General features: G+C 35.8%; 1 protein-coding gene across 1 annotated transcript in view; it reads left to right on the top strand.

Moving 5' to 3' along the window:
• The window catches only part of SMC5 (structural maintenance of chromosomes 5), a gene marked incomplete at its 5' end in the record, with an annotated part of 41,068 nt that overhangs the window by 440 nt on the left and 24,725 nt on the right, over positions 1 to 15,903 (top strand). Inside the window, 8 exons of the mRNA XM_084225902.1 lie at positions 952 to 1,093; positions 2,180 to 2,232; positions 4,289 to 4,451; positions 5,514 to 5,648; positions 6,252 to 6,392; positions 10,257 to 10,418; positions 14,684 to 14,755; positions 15,530 to 15,785. Coding sequence (XP_084082028.1) covers positions 952 to 1,093; positions 2,180 to 2,232; positions 4,289 to 4,451; positions 5,514 to 5,648; positions 6,252 to 6,392; positions 10,257 to 10,418; positions 14,684 to 14,755; positions 15,530 to 15,785 — 1,124 coding nt within the window. The remainder of the gene's footprint in view (positions 1 to 951; positions 1,094 to 2,179; positions 2,233 to 4,288; positions 4,452 to 5,513; positions 5,649 to 6,251; positions 6,393 to 10,256; positions 10,419 to 14,683; positions 14,756 to 15,529; positions 15,786 to 15,903) is intronic.

Raw genomic sequence — 15,903 nt, 5'->3', positions numbered from 1 at the left:
TGCCAAGCACTGGAGAAGGGGAGGCTGCAGAAGGTGCTCGTAGGGCAGTGGCGATAGGCCTTGACACCCATTAGGATGAAGTGTCTGTGGTCTTTGCACGTGTTTTTTCCACCTGTCTACTGGGAATACCATGGTTTTTGGGCGCATTTGGACCAGCAGAAGTTGTCGGACCGTTTTCTTACGGCTCCATTCTAGCCTTTGAAATGTTCAGTAGTGTAGTGCATGAGTCACGTGTTAGGTGTTAATTGAATCCTCAGTGATAGTAGTTCAGTCCTCTTTAAGGGTTCATATGCCTTCTCTGCCACAAGTACATGGTTTATAATATTGCGTTGCCATCGACTACTTTGTACTCCTCCTTTTGTGGTAGTGTTTCAGCTCTCTGTGTTTGGCACAGTTCAGGAATAGAATGATTTATCAAATGATTCTTTATAAATTTAGGGTGTTAACTTGATACGAGTTTGCATGGGTGTTTGGTCTCTTCCCATAGTTACTATTGCAGTAGGCCTTCTGGATGCACATGATGAAAGATGTCCAATGCAGTTAGAAAAAAAAAAACTAACGCTAGAGATGAGCTGATACAGTAACTCCAGAAAGCTGCTGCGTGATCCGTTTTCTATCTTCTTTTTGATCCATAAAATAAAACGAGACCCTAGTAAGTTTATTTAAAAAGTTATCATCCTATTGCTGGATTTTATTCTTCACAGTCACTGATTTTGAAGAAAGTTCTGGTGAGTACTCTGGCTGGTGGGAATGTCTTTCCTAGTGTTTCACTGAAATGTTAGTTTTCATTCTTGGAACTTTCTTACAAAATGGTGTTTCACATTTGAGTCTAGATGAGGTAACTGTATCTGTGTAATAAAGTAACGAAATGTTTCTAAGCAAATTCCTTTTTTTTTTTTTTTTTAAGGTAATATAGTGTTTTAAAATTCAAAAACTTACTGTGCTTTCCAGGACATACTCTGTCTGTGAAGTATATCCAGGGCCCAACCTGAACGTTGTTGTAGGTGCTAATGGCACGGGCAAGTCAAGCATTGTTTGTGCCATCTGCCTGGGACTGGCTGGAAAACCTGCTTTCTTAGGGCGAGCTGATAAGGTAATTACGAGCTTTTGTAATTTTCATAGTTAATCTGAATTGCATTCAGAGCACTGTCTAGCAGAAGATGGGGGAAAGACTCTTCCTTGATTTGATTTACTTTTATAGAAAGTAAGGCATCTGAATTGAAGAGTAACCTGGTCCAGAGACTAAGGGGAGTTATTTTAATTAACTACTTTCTGTCTTGTATAAATTATGAAATGAAAACGCCTAAATTGTAGGGCAGTCTGAGTCAACTAGAGATTTTATTTGAAAATGGCTAAGAGTGGGGTAGAAAAATGCCAATTAATGGCCTAAACATTTGATGAGAAGGAGAAACTCCAACTCTCCAACTGAAGGAGAAATAGATGGAAGTCTAAAATAAATTCCAAAATGCATACTACCTCTAGAAATAATGTACTCACTAATGTGTCTTGAAAATTCAGCTGAAGAGGCACTGATCTTTGATTTAAGTGAAATTTGGATTGCTGTACTCTATTTTCACTTTTTACTGTCAAGATATGCATTGATGCTGTAATAGGAAGCTAATATCTTGATATTTTCAAATTTTTGCACTTGCTTTCTTGGATATTCTTGTTAGGTGCAATTTCTTTGAGTAGGTTTGGAGCAATGAATCTGGGTGCCTGAATGATTGCATATATTCTCTTGAAGATGCTCAGTCATAAGCAAATGGGAATATGGGAATTGAGTGCATGGCAGTATTGTTGGTATTTGTCTTTGGTTCTCATGATGTATTTTCATGCTATTAGAGTTGTCAGTTCTAGTACAGGTACTCGGCAGTGTCTTTTCACTTGTCTTTTTGCCCAAAATCACGCGAACTTCTTCCTGTCTGTGGATCTGCTGATTATAGTTTGTTCAGTTTTGGAGGCTGAAGTTGATCAGAAATTGTTAACTTGTGGAGGAGGTTCTAATGCTGATGGTGGAGGATAGTAGTGTCTTCCTTTACTTTTAGTTAGTGCTTCATTTTGCTTTAAATTGTGAGTTTTCAATAAAATACATTGTTAAGTAGCTCCATTATACAAAGGTGTATTCTTATAAGATAATACATTTTATTTTGCAATAAAAACTTGTAAATTAATTTTGTAGGTCAGTCTGTTTGTGAAGCAGGGGTGCATGAAAGGCATAGTGGAAATTGAACTGTAAGTAGTAAACCTCTTTCCTCATGGGCTTTTAACTGGATCATTTCCCCACACATTCACAAACTTGCGAGAAAAAAATTTGTTGTGCAGAGGTCTGTCTTTAAGTTTAATTTGTCCTTTTTTAATTCCCACAGGCTTCAGAACATAAAGTTGTATAATTATCACACAAGAAATAAGCAGTGGTGGCTACTCTTGATCTCACTTTCTGAAGCATTTCACCTTGTCTTGATGTGCAAAAAATGCATAGCAAAAGATAGTTCTATATAGTGTGTTTACCTTTTGATTACATTTAAGGTTTTGATGATTTAGTCACTACTGCCATTGCTACGTGGTATTTGGAATTCTTTTTATTAAAGAAAAAAGACAAAAGTCTGAATTTTTAAAACAGATTGATCTGCCTTCACTTTCTTATACTGATGCTGCTGGTAGGAGGGGCTTGCCTACATTCTCACTGAAAACATCACATACATATAGAAAAGAAGTAAAATAAAAGATCTGACTAATTCCACATAATACAATCTTGTAGGTAAGCTGTTGCAGAAGAGAGCAACTGGAAAACTTTTGGACCTAAAATTCCATTATGCATAGGGCAATACTACCTGCATCTTTTTTTGTGGCTGCTATGGCACAGGTGATTTTAATAAGCCTTAGCCTAGTCTGTTGGCCTGAATGAAAGAGAAAATAGAGATAGTCAACTGATTCATAGCCTGTGTTAATTTGCATAACAATTGGCCACCCTGATCAGAGTTTTAGAGAAAAATTATTTTCTCTAAAAAGAAAATTTTATTGAGGGGAAAAAAAAAATACTGCAGCAGGCCTTGGAAAAATTTTTGTCTGTCCATTTTTGCATTTTTGTTATTGTGGGAATGATCAAATAAGACCTTCTTTAGAGATCAGCCAGGCAATATGTTCAGGAGATATGATGTGTTTCAGGTAGATGGTGTGGTTGTTTTAACATAAATATATTGAAATGTTTTTTGAAATTCTGGAGAGAATCTTGCTTGCAGTGTGGTTGAGTCCTTTGTCTGATTGGTAGAAAATGTTTAAAGAGAGCATCTAGGATGGGAAACCAATGATGCAGAAGATTGGTTTTTTGACAGGGACTAAAAATTGAAGTTCTATAGGCATGTGTTTCCTTTGTTGAATTTGACACTTGAAATGTAGCTAAACCCAAGTTATGATAGTAAAATGATGAAAGAAAAGAGCATGGCTTTGTAGGTCTTTGGAAGGAAGTCTCCTAAATTAAAATTAGGTGATGCAGGAAGTAGTAGTTCAGTAATCAAGAAATAGAATCATATCCCTATGGTGCTTAGTCCAAACACCAGCAACAGATGCATACTCACTTCTGCATTGAACTTCATTCTTAAATGTTCATGGCCACGCTGCAAGTTTATATTCTCCATCCTTAAGAGTGTGCTTAACAGGCGCTAGGTAATTTTTAAGTCAAAATGGTAAACCAAAACTCCAGGATTTTGACTTAGTTATTGCTGCATCTTGACCAGATTAAATTGTTGAAAATAGGTATGGAGCTAGAAAACTAAATGAAAACAAATGTATCTTCTGTGGTTTTTAAAAGCAGAAAATGAACATAAGTATTTTTGTGTTGTATGCTATTTTTTCTCTAATTGAGTATATATACACAGCTTACTGATGTATTTCTGTGTACTAATACTTAAAGATGTATTGTAACTCCTTCACACCAATTTTAAAACTTACTAAATGTCACACAGATTATGCTTTTATAGAAACTCTTCATATTTTTAACAACTTTTAAGTATTTCTTACATTCAGCATGAGCATCTCATTTATGTAAGTAACTTCCGATCTAAGATTTGCAGATATGCTTGATGTTTCCTATGTGAATTTAGTTCATCACTGAAGTACTGGATGTTTTTTGAATCATGAAAACAAGAATCTGATGCTACTGTCCAGTTAATTTAGATTAAATATTTAGCTATCTATAAATTCTAACAATACTTTGACACTGGGTAACCTTTGAAGGTGTAACACTTTTCAGGTGTTTTTGAAAGTGTAAACACTTCTTTCTATTAATCAGGTTTAAGTCCCCAGACAATATTCTTATCACACGTGAGATTTATGTGTTGAACAATGCATCAGTGTGGTTTATCAACGGAAAACCAGCAACCCTGAAAACAGTAGAAGAACAAATTGCAGCCTTAAACATCCAGGTGGACAATTTGTGCCAGTTTCTTCCTCAGGTATGAATCAATTTTGAAAGACAGTAGGTGCAAATGGAGTGCTGTGCTTTAAGAAGATTTTGTTACTGGTTAGCTTTAGCAGCACTTTGCCTATTTCAGTGGGACAGCACAAAGAACAAGAGGGTTGAGGCAGCCGTGCTGATGTGATGGTGAAAGGAAAGAAGAGCTGTGTGACCTTTAAAGCTCACTAATAGGTCAATTTTGTACCTGCTGACTCTGAAAGGAAAGGTGCTGATGTTCCCTGTCTTCATGTTCAAGTAGCAGCACTTGCTAATACAGCCTAAGTTGCCTCACACTGCACCTGAAAGTTGTGACAGGTTCTTTCTGAGTTCGTGTGGATCATCAGGAATGGTAGCGAAAGGAAACCTTATCATAGCCTAGCCATGAGGTTATTGCTGAATTCAAGAAGACATGCAGAAAGAGCATTAAAGTTTAGAAAGCTAATACTGCAGAAGTAAAAATATGCCAGGTGGTGTATCGTTCATTTTCACCTACATACAGTATTTGTTTGAAACTTCCAGCATACTCTGGTAAAACACCTTTTGTGTTCAAAAGGACTTTTTCTCTTTAGTACGTAAATGTCAGTTCAGTCAGTATTACAGTGTTGATAGTTCTGGTTTATTTGTTCTCTCCCAGTGTATCAACAGCAAGCACACTTCTTGTATCAGTCACGGTTTTGAGCTCCTCTGCTCAACAGAGTATTTCAGAGTATTTCAGTATTTCAACAGAAATGCTTCCAATAGCCTTGTCTGCCAGCTTTAATAATAACTTCTACGTGGTTTAACTTTCGAGTTAGTCATAGTATTATACTGTAAAAGATTTATACTACAAGGCTGCTTCAGCATCCTGAGAACATGCTCTGGAAGGCTTGGTGGCTACCCCATGAGATGATCGTTAACTATGACGGAGTTATTTACCATAGAACTGTAGGTCAGGTGATGTTGACAAGTATGTTTCAGTGTATAAATCCAGTATTACTGTATTGCACTGTTCTAGCTAATCCTGTTTTTTAAAATATTTTATTTTATTTTATTTATTTTTAATTTTTTAAAAATTTTGTAGGACAAAGTTGGAGAATTTACAAAATTGAGTAAGACTGAGTTGCTCGAAGCCACTGAAAAGTCCATTGGTTCTCCGGAAATGTACCGGTTTCATTGTGAACTGAAAAATTTCAGAGAAAAGGAAAGAGAACTAGAGGTAAATATGTTCTTTAGACAGCAGTGAATGTAGGAAAAGTGAAATAAATTTTACCCTGACATGTAACAGAATTAGAAAGTGGTATTTATTTGCAAAGTCTGTGGTAAGTTGATTTTACCAAATAATGGTCATCTTCTCTCAGAACTCATTCACTCTGACACTCGCATGCTTATAAGTATGAAGATGTGTGCAGATGGTCCAGACCCAAAAGATGAGGGATGCCTGTTGTCAAGTACTCCTTTCTTTGGGATTTTTTTACTGGCAACAACTTTCCTATACAGATATTTTATGTCTTCTATAAGTCATTGGCTTATGAACAAGATGGTCCTTTGCTTTAGTGTTGCTCACTTCCTTGAAAATGAAGAGACAGACAAAAAGGAAAAGGACCAGTGTTCCAGGAGCAATGTCTGTCCTTAGCCATACAGGCCATTCTTTTAATCCTTTGTTTTCCTGTTCATGTCATTTTGGATGGTTCCCCTCTAGTCACTGCTGTACTAAGATGTCTCCTCTGATGTTAAATTTCTGCTTTGATGTACAGGTGAGATGTAGACTATTTTCTGGGAACTGTTTAGATACTGTAAAACCTGAAAATATATATTACAGAACATGTGCAGAGAAAAAACCACCTCATTGGAGAAAATGAAACAGAGGGTTGAACGGTACAAACAAGATGTTGAAAGATACCATGAATGCAAGCGACATGTAGACTTAATAGAGATGCTTGAGAGGAAAAGGCCATGGGTGGTAAGTTTAATTTCCAATGTTTTTCTCACTTAACCTGTTTTCTGTAAGACTGTGAAATTAGAAATGGGCCAAAAGTTGCTTCAGAAGAAGTGTGACTGGAGGAATTTGAATATCATTGCTAATGCTTAGTGCAAGCGGGCCATTTCTTGAAATTCTGTTAGTGGTCTAACTGTGATGTTTGCTTACATACCTACCTGCATAGGTTCCTTCAGAAGTAGTTCAGGCAGTTCCTGCACAGTTAGGAAAGCCAGTAATGCAGGCCAAGAACGGTACTCCTTTTATTCTGTGCAGAGGCAACTGGTTTAAGCTCTAGTAGACAGCTCTGCCTGCTTCTTCAGCTGTAACTTTTTTAATGTTTTTTTGTTAAAATTTTTTAGAGGTTATGTTCCTCTTAACTTATTAGTTGAAGTGTAGTGTGCATGACAGACAAGTCACTGAATTTAAGTTGCCAATCTCAAAAATATTAGCATTTGGACAGAAAAATATTTAAACACATTTGAAGGAACCTAGAGTAAAGAGCAGGTGATTTATACAAATTAAAGTAAGTATTTCTGAGGAGCACTTTAATGCTACCTTAGTTTAGTGTTGAATGATCAGTCGGATTAAATGACTCTAAACAGTTCAAACTGATGGAGATTTCAGTTTACTGAAACAATATGTTGTTTGCCTTGTTTGCAAGCTTATAGTTAATTATACTATATATAAAAGTATAGAGTTAATGAAATACAGGTATAGAACTTCCAGAATACTTGACTTACTACTTGTGAAGAATGCAGAAAACTTCCTTTTGCAATTTTGCATATAACGAAGCCTCACATGGCTGTGCAAAGAGCATTATGGCCTTTGCATCTTGAGCAACTGGGAATCCCATCACTGCCTTCAAATCATCTTGCTAACAGCAGAGGGATTTTGGGGTAGCAATTTAAATAGATAGATGGTGGTAGGTGTTAAGGAAGTAGGGTATACCTTCTGTGATGTCAGTACTTGCTGAATGGTGGGATTTTTTTCTTACTACATGTGTTAGCCTGGTGTTGCATAAGAAATGTAGACTGATTATGTAGTCTGACTGAAATGTAGTCAGACATTGTCTGACTAAACACCTTATTTCCACTGCTTCCACTGCACCACTACTGAGCAATATAAACTGTCTTCTAGACAGTTTATATTGCTCAGTATGTTAAAGCTTTTAGTGGTTGCACTCAGTTAACTGTAACTTTTTGGCCACTGAATCCATGGAAACAACAGTGTGCTTTGACACCTTGGTGGAGTTCTGATTGACAGTACAGAATCAGGAGTGTATACTAGATTCAGGGTAAAGAGAAGAGAACTGGAGGTGAATGTGCACTTTAGAGATGCCAAGAGCAGTGACTATAGGGAAATTCTAATAAATTTTAACACGAAATCTTTCACGTACTTAATTTACGTTTGAAATTGAAGGACATTGACATAATTGTTTTACTAGGTAGAGGATATTTGAATTACGGGCTGTAATAAAATTTCACATTCTGTTGCTGTTTTGTGATTTGTTAAACTGTGACAGAATTTTTGGTATTCTCTTACATTGCAAAATACCAAGCTCTTTCTAAAAGAAGAATTCCATTGTTCTACAAGAGCATGGGGTTTTTTTTTTTGTTGTTTTGACCTAGCACTGTGTTTAGTCCTAAGAATAAATTGGTGGGTTTATGTTTTAAAATGGGGCTTACTGAAGTTGAGAATAGTATGGGAGTTTATTCTTCCTGCTGTGGATATTTCATTTGCTCCATCCTCCCCAAAATGCAGATTTCAACTTGAAGACTAAACACACCTACCTGTGGAATTTACCTTTGTAACCAAGCAGAGTAGCTATACCTGAGCTTTTAAGTGAGCTGGAAGGCAGATGTATAAACACTGCATGATGTTATGAAATAGAGAAACAGGCAGCCTAGAAATATGATAACTCAAATATTACATTAGACTGTTTTTTAATCATAGAGGAAAAGAGGAAGTCTAGTGATGAACTTTTTCATGTTCTGATCACTGTTGAAGTGCATTTTAATTCTGAAGACTCTACTGCTTTTTATGTGAGGAACATTTTTTTGTCAAGCGATTATTTTTTTTTTTCCTTGACAGTGACAGCTGCTTCTATATGTGGAGAATTATACACCATTTTCACATATATTTATGTCTAATAAGTTTTTGAACATATACTTTAAGTTCCATAGAATTCCATAGTTCCTGGAATCATGTCATGTAGTTTTGAAAACGTGTTTTGGTCAAGCTATTCCATTCTTCTTTTCCTCTCCTCATATTTACAATTAAGAAAAACATTGTTTTAAGATGCAAATATCTCTTGAGAAAGCTGAAATGCTTTGGGACTTCTGCAGGTCTTTAGTGGAGTGCGTAGTTACAAGCATCAAAGTTACTTGAGTACAGGTACACAAAATCTCTGTATTTTGGTTAAGTCAGATTTTCTTAAAGTATTAAAAGGATTTGCTGTGTAAAAATCATGTCATGACAGTTCTGTGGAACTTACTTGTACTTCGTATTTGTGGAATCTGAAGTGTAATTGTACATGAGTGCATTTGCTTTAATCTTGAAATAAATTGCCTTATTTAGAACAGAGCTAAATTTTAAGCTTGCTCTTTTGGCTAAATGAAAATATAATCCCTTTATCTCTGTAACTTTGTAACAGTGGCTACTGACTGTACTTCACAGAAATACAGCAGCTTTCATCAAATACTTTTTGACTTAATGAAAAAGACACTGTTAAGAAGGACCTTGGATTTTGTAGCCTAGGTTGATTTATCTGTGATTCATCAGGTTAGTTAAGTAACTATGAAAAAGTGGTAGCACATAAAGCCAATTCACCTGTTAAAAGTAGCTTCCAGGTGGTCTTCATGTAACATTATTATTACTATCACTGTTACTATTGTAATAATAACCTCCAGGGCTTGGAATAAAATAGGCATATGTTCTGAATTAGGGGCAAAGTCAAACAGCCTTCCCTTCCTCTGTGCCCCTGCATACATGAATCTACTCCTCTCTCTGGACCGCTGAACATCTTTTTTTCTCATGAACCCTTCTTAGTCATGAAATGTATTGTTCTCATATGTTGCTTAGTTTGGAGGAGCTGAGGAGAGGTTCCCCTTCTTTTTGTTCCTTCCTTTTTTAATGTTTTTTCTCTGCAGAGAGTATAACACACAGAAAAATCACTAATAATTACTCCTTTAGCTTAAACTACCTCCTCTACAAAATTCCCATCTTCTTGAAGTGGAGGTTCTTGGTCACCCTACTGCTTACCATCTCTTTTCTCTCATGAATGTGTCTTGAGTTAAACTTCCTAGATAGCAATGGCTTTGGTGTTTTTGGTGTGTGGTGGAGTTTCACAAAAGTATGTTCCACTCTGTCCCCTTGGTTTACTTCAGCAGTGGTTGTGTCTGTTACTTACTCTAATGATCTGTCCAGCTCGTTTCCTTTTCTTTCTCCCAAAATTGTTTGTGGTTATTTGCTCCTTAGCTTTTAGATTCCTGTGTAAGTAGTCTCAAACTATGAACAGAGAGGGGCTAAGGAGTTTTTTCCATGATTCCACATGAACTTGGGGACGAGGTAATTGCAGACAAATAGGTTGTTTCTTCTGCTAGTTGAATTGTATATTATTTAAGAAGTATTAATAATGTGTCCTTGTTTACTGGGGACCGAATGATCCCTACAACTCTTTGTCATTGGAACTAGTAGCAGTATTAGTTACATAGTTGCTCTAATACTAGTTTCTGAAAGAGATATTTTTCTAAAACTTATGAGCAGTTAAATAAAATCTTTGGACAGTATAAAACACTGCAATAGAATACAGTAGTTTTTTATTGTTTTACTTTCAATTCCTCCAAGGAATATGAAAATGTTCGTGAACAGCATGAAGAAGTGAAACAGTGCCGAAACCAAGTTAAGAAAGAACTGAAGTGTCTGAGAGAAATGCAGGCCCCATGGACAAGAAAAATCCAAGAAGCTGAAGAAAATTTAAACAATCTGGATATGAAAACCAGAGATAATGTAGGTATTGAAGTTCTTGTTTAACGTAGGTAATATTTCAGGTGCTCTGTGTTTAGCTTTGTAAAATGTAAAGTAATAACCTCTTTTTTCCTAGTGTGTCATAATGATGTTTCAGCAGAAATTTTCCTGAAGCACCTGTGTCCTTGGTTCTCAGTGCCTTCTCTGTCTGTTCAAGGAATATGTTCCTTAGTAAAACTTTAGTAATAGTCTTCAGTCTGCTCTTGGTTTTGTAAAAGCAAATCTTAAAATTTCTCTTCATTGTACATTAAAAATCTGCTGGCGTATAATGTTAATAGTTTCCCCAAGTTAAGTACTTCCGTTAAATTAGATGACTGTTTTCATCTGTTCTGTGGTTTGGGTTTGTGGGATGTTCACTCCTCTTCTCTTCTTGAAATGTGATTTATTTAAGGTAAATTACAACTCTACTGGCCTAAAAGCATTCCTCTAATAAGAAAATAATTGCATAAGTAAGACTTGATTTTTTAATTAGACAGTAATCTTCTGTCAGTTGTGAATATTTTTATGCATAAGAAAATTTAATGGTAAACCTACTTATATGTTACAATTTATGTAAGTTTTTTGAGCAGTGCTTTTCCTGGGTTTATGGAAAAATATTATTTCCGTGTGAAAAATAAGAGTACTGTAATTTCCTGCAGGATTTTTGACTAGTATTTACTATTCAGACTGCAGAAGTCATTGTGTGTATAAGCTGCACAAATTCGTAGTGGATAACCAAAGTTAAATGATCACATGAAAATATTTGTTTGCTGTAGTGAGTTCTGTTTGAAGGTAAGTGACTTACTCAGAAGAGTTGATGTGGAGACATGTGACACCTGTAGAGGACTGCTGCATTGAAGCATTTTGTAGAATGGGGGTCTGAAACTTCAGTGGCATTTACTACACTGTGAATTAGTAAACTAGTTATGTGCTTCCTCAAAAAAAAAAAAAAAGCCAAAACACACGCCCTTGCCCCAGACAGCAAAACAAACCCAAAAGCAGACCAGAAAGGCCAGACAGAAAACTCCTACAGATTGTTCACAACATTGTTGTTTTTGTTGTGATAAACGCTATACCAACATTAGGAAGTACTCAAGTACCTCATGTTATAAGAAAATTCTTTGGCAAATGTATTTAGGTTTTGTGTCCTACAGTATTGCAAGAGTTTATTATGCTGTGAAGCAAAATACCTCAATGTTCCAAAATATTGCAGTCTTACTGCTATTGCCTTTTTTTTGTCTGGTTGGGCTTTTTGTTCTGAAGGTTTTTGTTGTTTAAAGGTAAGTGCACTTTCTTAGAGAAAAGTTAACATCTGGAAAATTGAAGTTGATTTGCATAATGTAACAATGCCTTCATGCTTGTGAATTGCTAAACTTTGTTCTCACTGCTTGGTCTTATTGTGTTAGGCTTTACTTATATGTATTAAGCTACTGTGTTTTATTGAAGCTGGGAGCAGTTCTACTTAATCATTGGTATCACTGTCCTTGGAAGTATTGGGCTGTTTTCATGTAAAAGGAATCTTTTTTGTTAAAGGTTGTACTTTGTTTATATGACAAACAGTGATCATTTTAGTTTTAACTTGCAGGGAGCTTGCTCAGCATAGGCACTTCCTTCAAAACAGTGGAAGAAAACTTGAGAGAATGTTCGAGATGATTCATTTATACTCTTGAAGCAGCATATTTTTCTTTTCAATCTAAACTTGCTGAGTAAAGATTTTTTATACTGTATATTCAAAAGGTTAACTATGTGCTAATTAATTATTGATTTAATTAATAAATCAAATAAATCATTTATTTCATTAATAAATTGGTGAGGTACATTTGTTCTACAGTATTCCAGTAGCCAAAAATACAGGAAGAAGAAAAGAGGATAAATTTGAAATTAGTAATTTATAGAAGACTTACTGAGATACTCTAATATGGCCTTCAAGTGATGAGTTACAATTTTGTATTTTATTCATAACTAGTACTATTCTGTATATAGTAGTATACTAAGACACTTCCCAACCTTTTTTTTTCTGATGTTAAATGATATGTTCAAGTCTAAATTGAATGATTATTATTTTGTCTTGAGCTCAGAGTCCAGAATTGTGGGAAAAGATGTAAGGGAATGTATTATATATGTAGTTATGGCATTAGCTATTTGCAAGATACCAGGCAAGTTAAGAAGATCTGAGAGATGCTTTCTGAACTTTCATGACAGTACCTTTTTTTCAGCTGCTGAAATGGATTTCTCTCACACATACTTTTGAGAATTGGGCTGTTGAAACATCCTTGGAAAGGAGAATTGGTGCTGGTTGCACTGTCAGGAGATAGTTTTGATGTAATATGAATGCGCAAGACTTAAGTTGCTTAAAATGGCTTAAGCTGCTATGTCATGATTAGTTCCTGATCTTTTCATAGACTGCTTGAATTTTTTTGTAACTTACAATTCTGTCTTTGTAAAAATGCAGGCATTTGGCTAGAATTTCACAGGTAAATATTCTGTAAGCCAGGAAGAGTTGATTAGTTTCAATTTGTCATTAAGGGAAAGAAGTTTAGTATTTAAGTCTGCTCTCTTCTGGATACCCAGACCTGTAGGGAATATAATTCTCTTCAGATCATTTGCTCCAGGCTTATATCCATTATCAAATGACTTTAATTCTGACTGCTTCTTGAAATCTTTCTCTTGACGTGAGGATATATACATGAGAGCAGAAATAACCACATCTTCATTTTGTCTTTCTTGAAATTTGTTGGCAAAAAGCCAAATATGGAGTTGTAGTTTTGTCTGGAAGGACCTGAACAGTAAGGAAAGGTGGAGTAAATCTGGGAATTTTATTAATGAATATATCCAGACATGGCATGACTTTTTCTCCTGTCTCTTTGTGTTAAAACCCTTTCAATTTCTGGATTAGAATAAAAAATTTTAGTAACACTTGATGGTTTGAGTGGTATCATGTAGAATGTGAAAAAAAGAAATGGACCCATTTTAGAGGAAAAGTTTGAAATGGTGTATCTTCAGGACAGTTTCTTCAGGCTCTTTAAAGACATTTGAACAGAGTAACTATGTAATGCAGTTTTTTAGCAATATTTAATGGTGTAAAACAGTCTTTTTCAATTGTACAATGAAAATCATAAAGACAATTATAGCTGTTTGTCTGTTCTGTAGGTAGGTGTGTCTAGAAACATATAACTGAAAATACAGTGGTAAATGAAAAGCAGAATCAGTACTTCATAGCAGTCAACTGCAAGACCCACATGTATTTCTTCTGCATGGGCTTTATGGAAACTGTCTGCCTGAGTCTTAAAATTTTGGGGCTTTTTTGAGGTTGGGGTAGGGAAAAGATTCTGCATAGTTTTATTTTCTCCTTTTTTGATGCATCTTAGTGTTTTCAGTATGACTTTTTGTAGGAAGATGTTTCTTCTGCTGAGAGTGCTGTGTTGGTTTCTGTGTCTGCACTGGGATTTACTTGGAGTCTTTCCATCCTTCTGCAGTGTTTCAGTATTCTCTTCACAGTGCTTCAGCCTTGAGGGTTTAGGAAAGGAGGAATTCAGTTTTCAGAGGAGGGATGGTGTACTTCCTCTGTGTTCAGAACTCAGCTGTGTGAGTGCCTGGGCGACTTGACCTAATGAAACATTCTCTGATAAAGGAAGGGACTGTGTGATACCAAGAAATTCCTTCCAACCTATATTGTTCTTCCACTTTATAGAAGCTGAGGATAGAGAAGGAGCAGAGACATGGATGCCAACACATGAGCCAACAAGTTGTAAAGCTCAGTTGTGTAGGATCTAGCTCTAGCACAATGCATTTCAGAGGTAGGATGACTTGGACAAAACCTGGTTTGGCCATCCTGTGCCTAGGAGCTTAAGCCTTGCTCGCTCTTTAGTGTCACCTTTCTTTGTAAAATTGCTTTGGAGAAAGAGGCAAGAACATTTTATAATTGTAGGCACCTGAGTGTAACATTTGTATTGAAATCAAGGATGGAGGTATTTTAATTTCAGATTAGGAGCTTCCTCTATGTGTCATGCCAAAATTTGCAGACCTATGGCTGAATGGTTGTGAACAGTACAGTATGAATGCTGTTATGCAAGTCTTCAAAATTGCTGAAATTATACATGCTACAGATACAGTCAAGAATAAGAAATGGGTGAGGATGGCTTTGTCAGTAGTAAAATGGGGAGTAAATACTTAGTTATGCATCTACAAGATGCTATTCAAAATCTGACTGCTTTTTACAAATATAACTGAATTTATGACTGTAAATATAAATATCTTGCTGTATGCAGACTGCTGAAATCAGAAATATTTCCCAGAAATGTAAAGAGAAACAAGATGCTTTGGAGATGAAAGATAAACAGGTAAGAGTCTTGCTGACTTTTCTTGGTGTTTTTGGTTTTTTTGTCTGCTCTTCTGTTATCAGAGTGGCAAATTTCTGTGAAGATGCTGCATGTGCTTGCACTCTACACTCCCTCCAGTACACAATGGGTCTTTAGAACTCTGTCAGTCAAATAGGAATTACTAAGAGAGAGGTGTATACTGCATATACATCTACTAAAATAGACAGTGTGTTTTGTATATATTGATAGACAGAGACATGCTGTTTGTGATAGGCTTTCCTTGATAAGCTACAGACCTATAGAGTGAGAGAGTGGGGTTACTGCTTTTGGGGATATACATCTTCCATCTTGTAAAAGAAACATCCTTGCAAGGATGTGAAACAGTCTCATCTAAGTATTTGGTCAAGAAATGTATAGTAAATGAAATGTATAAGGATGCAAAGTCAAAATTTCCAAGTTGTGTTTGGGCTATAGATTTTACTTAATCATAGACTAAACTTCAGGTGTATTAAGGAACCGTTAATCAGTTTATTAACCTTTAAGATTCTGCTTTTGTGAAAATGAAGGAACTTCAAAAATTGATTTATAGGCTTGACTGTTTTTTTGCTTATGTTCTTCAACTGCCATAGTGCTACTGGAACTGTGTCATAGTGCTGTGGGAACTGTAACAGACTCTTTGGGTTTGGGAGCATGGTTATGTCAGCATTTAATAGCAGTTGCACAGGTATCCTCGGTGTTTGTTGTAGGTTCTGTATACCAAACTCATTTCTTGTTGGAAATATTCCAAACTTTTAGATTGAAGAAATTAATCAAGCATTCAGAATGAAAAAAGATGAAGAAACAAACAGGCGGAAGAAAATACTCCAAACTCAAAAAATAATAGAAGAGTGGCAGTATGAGCTGGACACAATGGCAGTCTGTGAGAATCTTCAGCCACAAATTGATGCTGTTAATGCTGAGCTGAAAAAATTACAAGAAGAGAAGGCAAATATTGATAATGATGTCAGTGATCTAAGAGCAGAAAAAAACAACCAAGAGCGGGAAGAGAAAAGTAAGTTACTTAAGGTTTTTCTTTGTCAATTAATTTTATTATTTTAATGAATCTGCTTGTACAAAATCTCCTTGTCCTGCTGTAGGGAAATAATTCAAGGTGTTTGCTTCAAGCCTTG

The sequence above is a fragment of the Fringilla coelebs genome, assembly GCF_963513975.1.
Source record: "Fringilla coelebs genome assembly, chromosome: Z".
Classification (NCBI taxonomy): Eukaryota; Metazoa; Chordata; class Aves; order Passeriformes; family Fringillidae; genus Fringilla; species Fringilla coelebs.
This window is presented reverse-complemented; position numbering and strand designations above follow the sequence as displayed.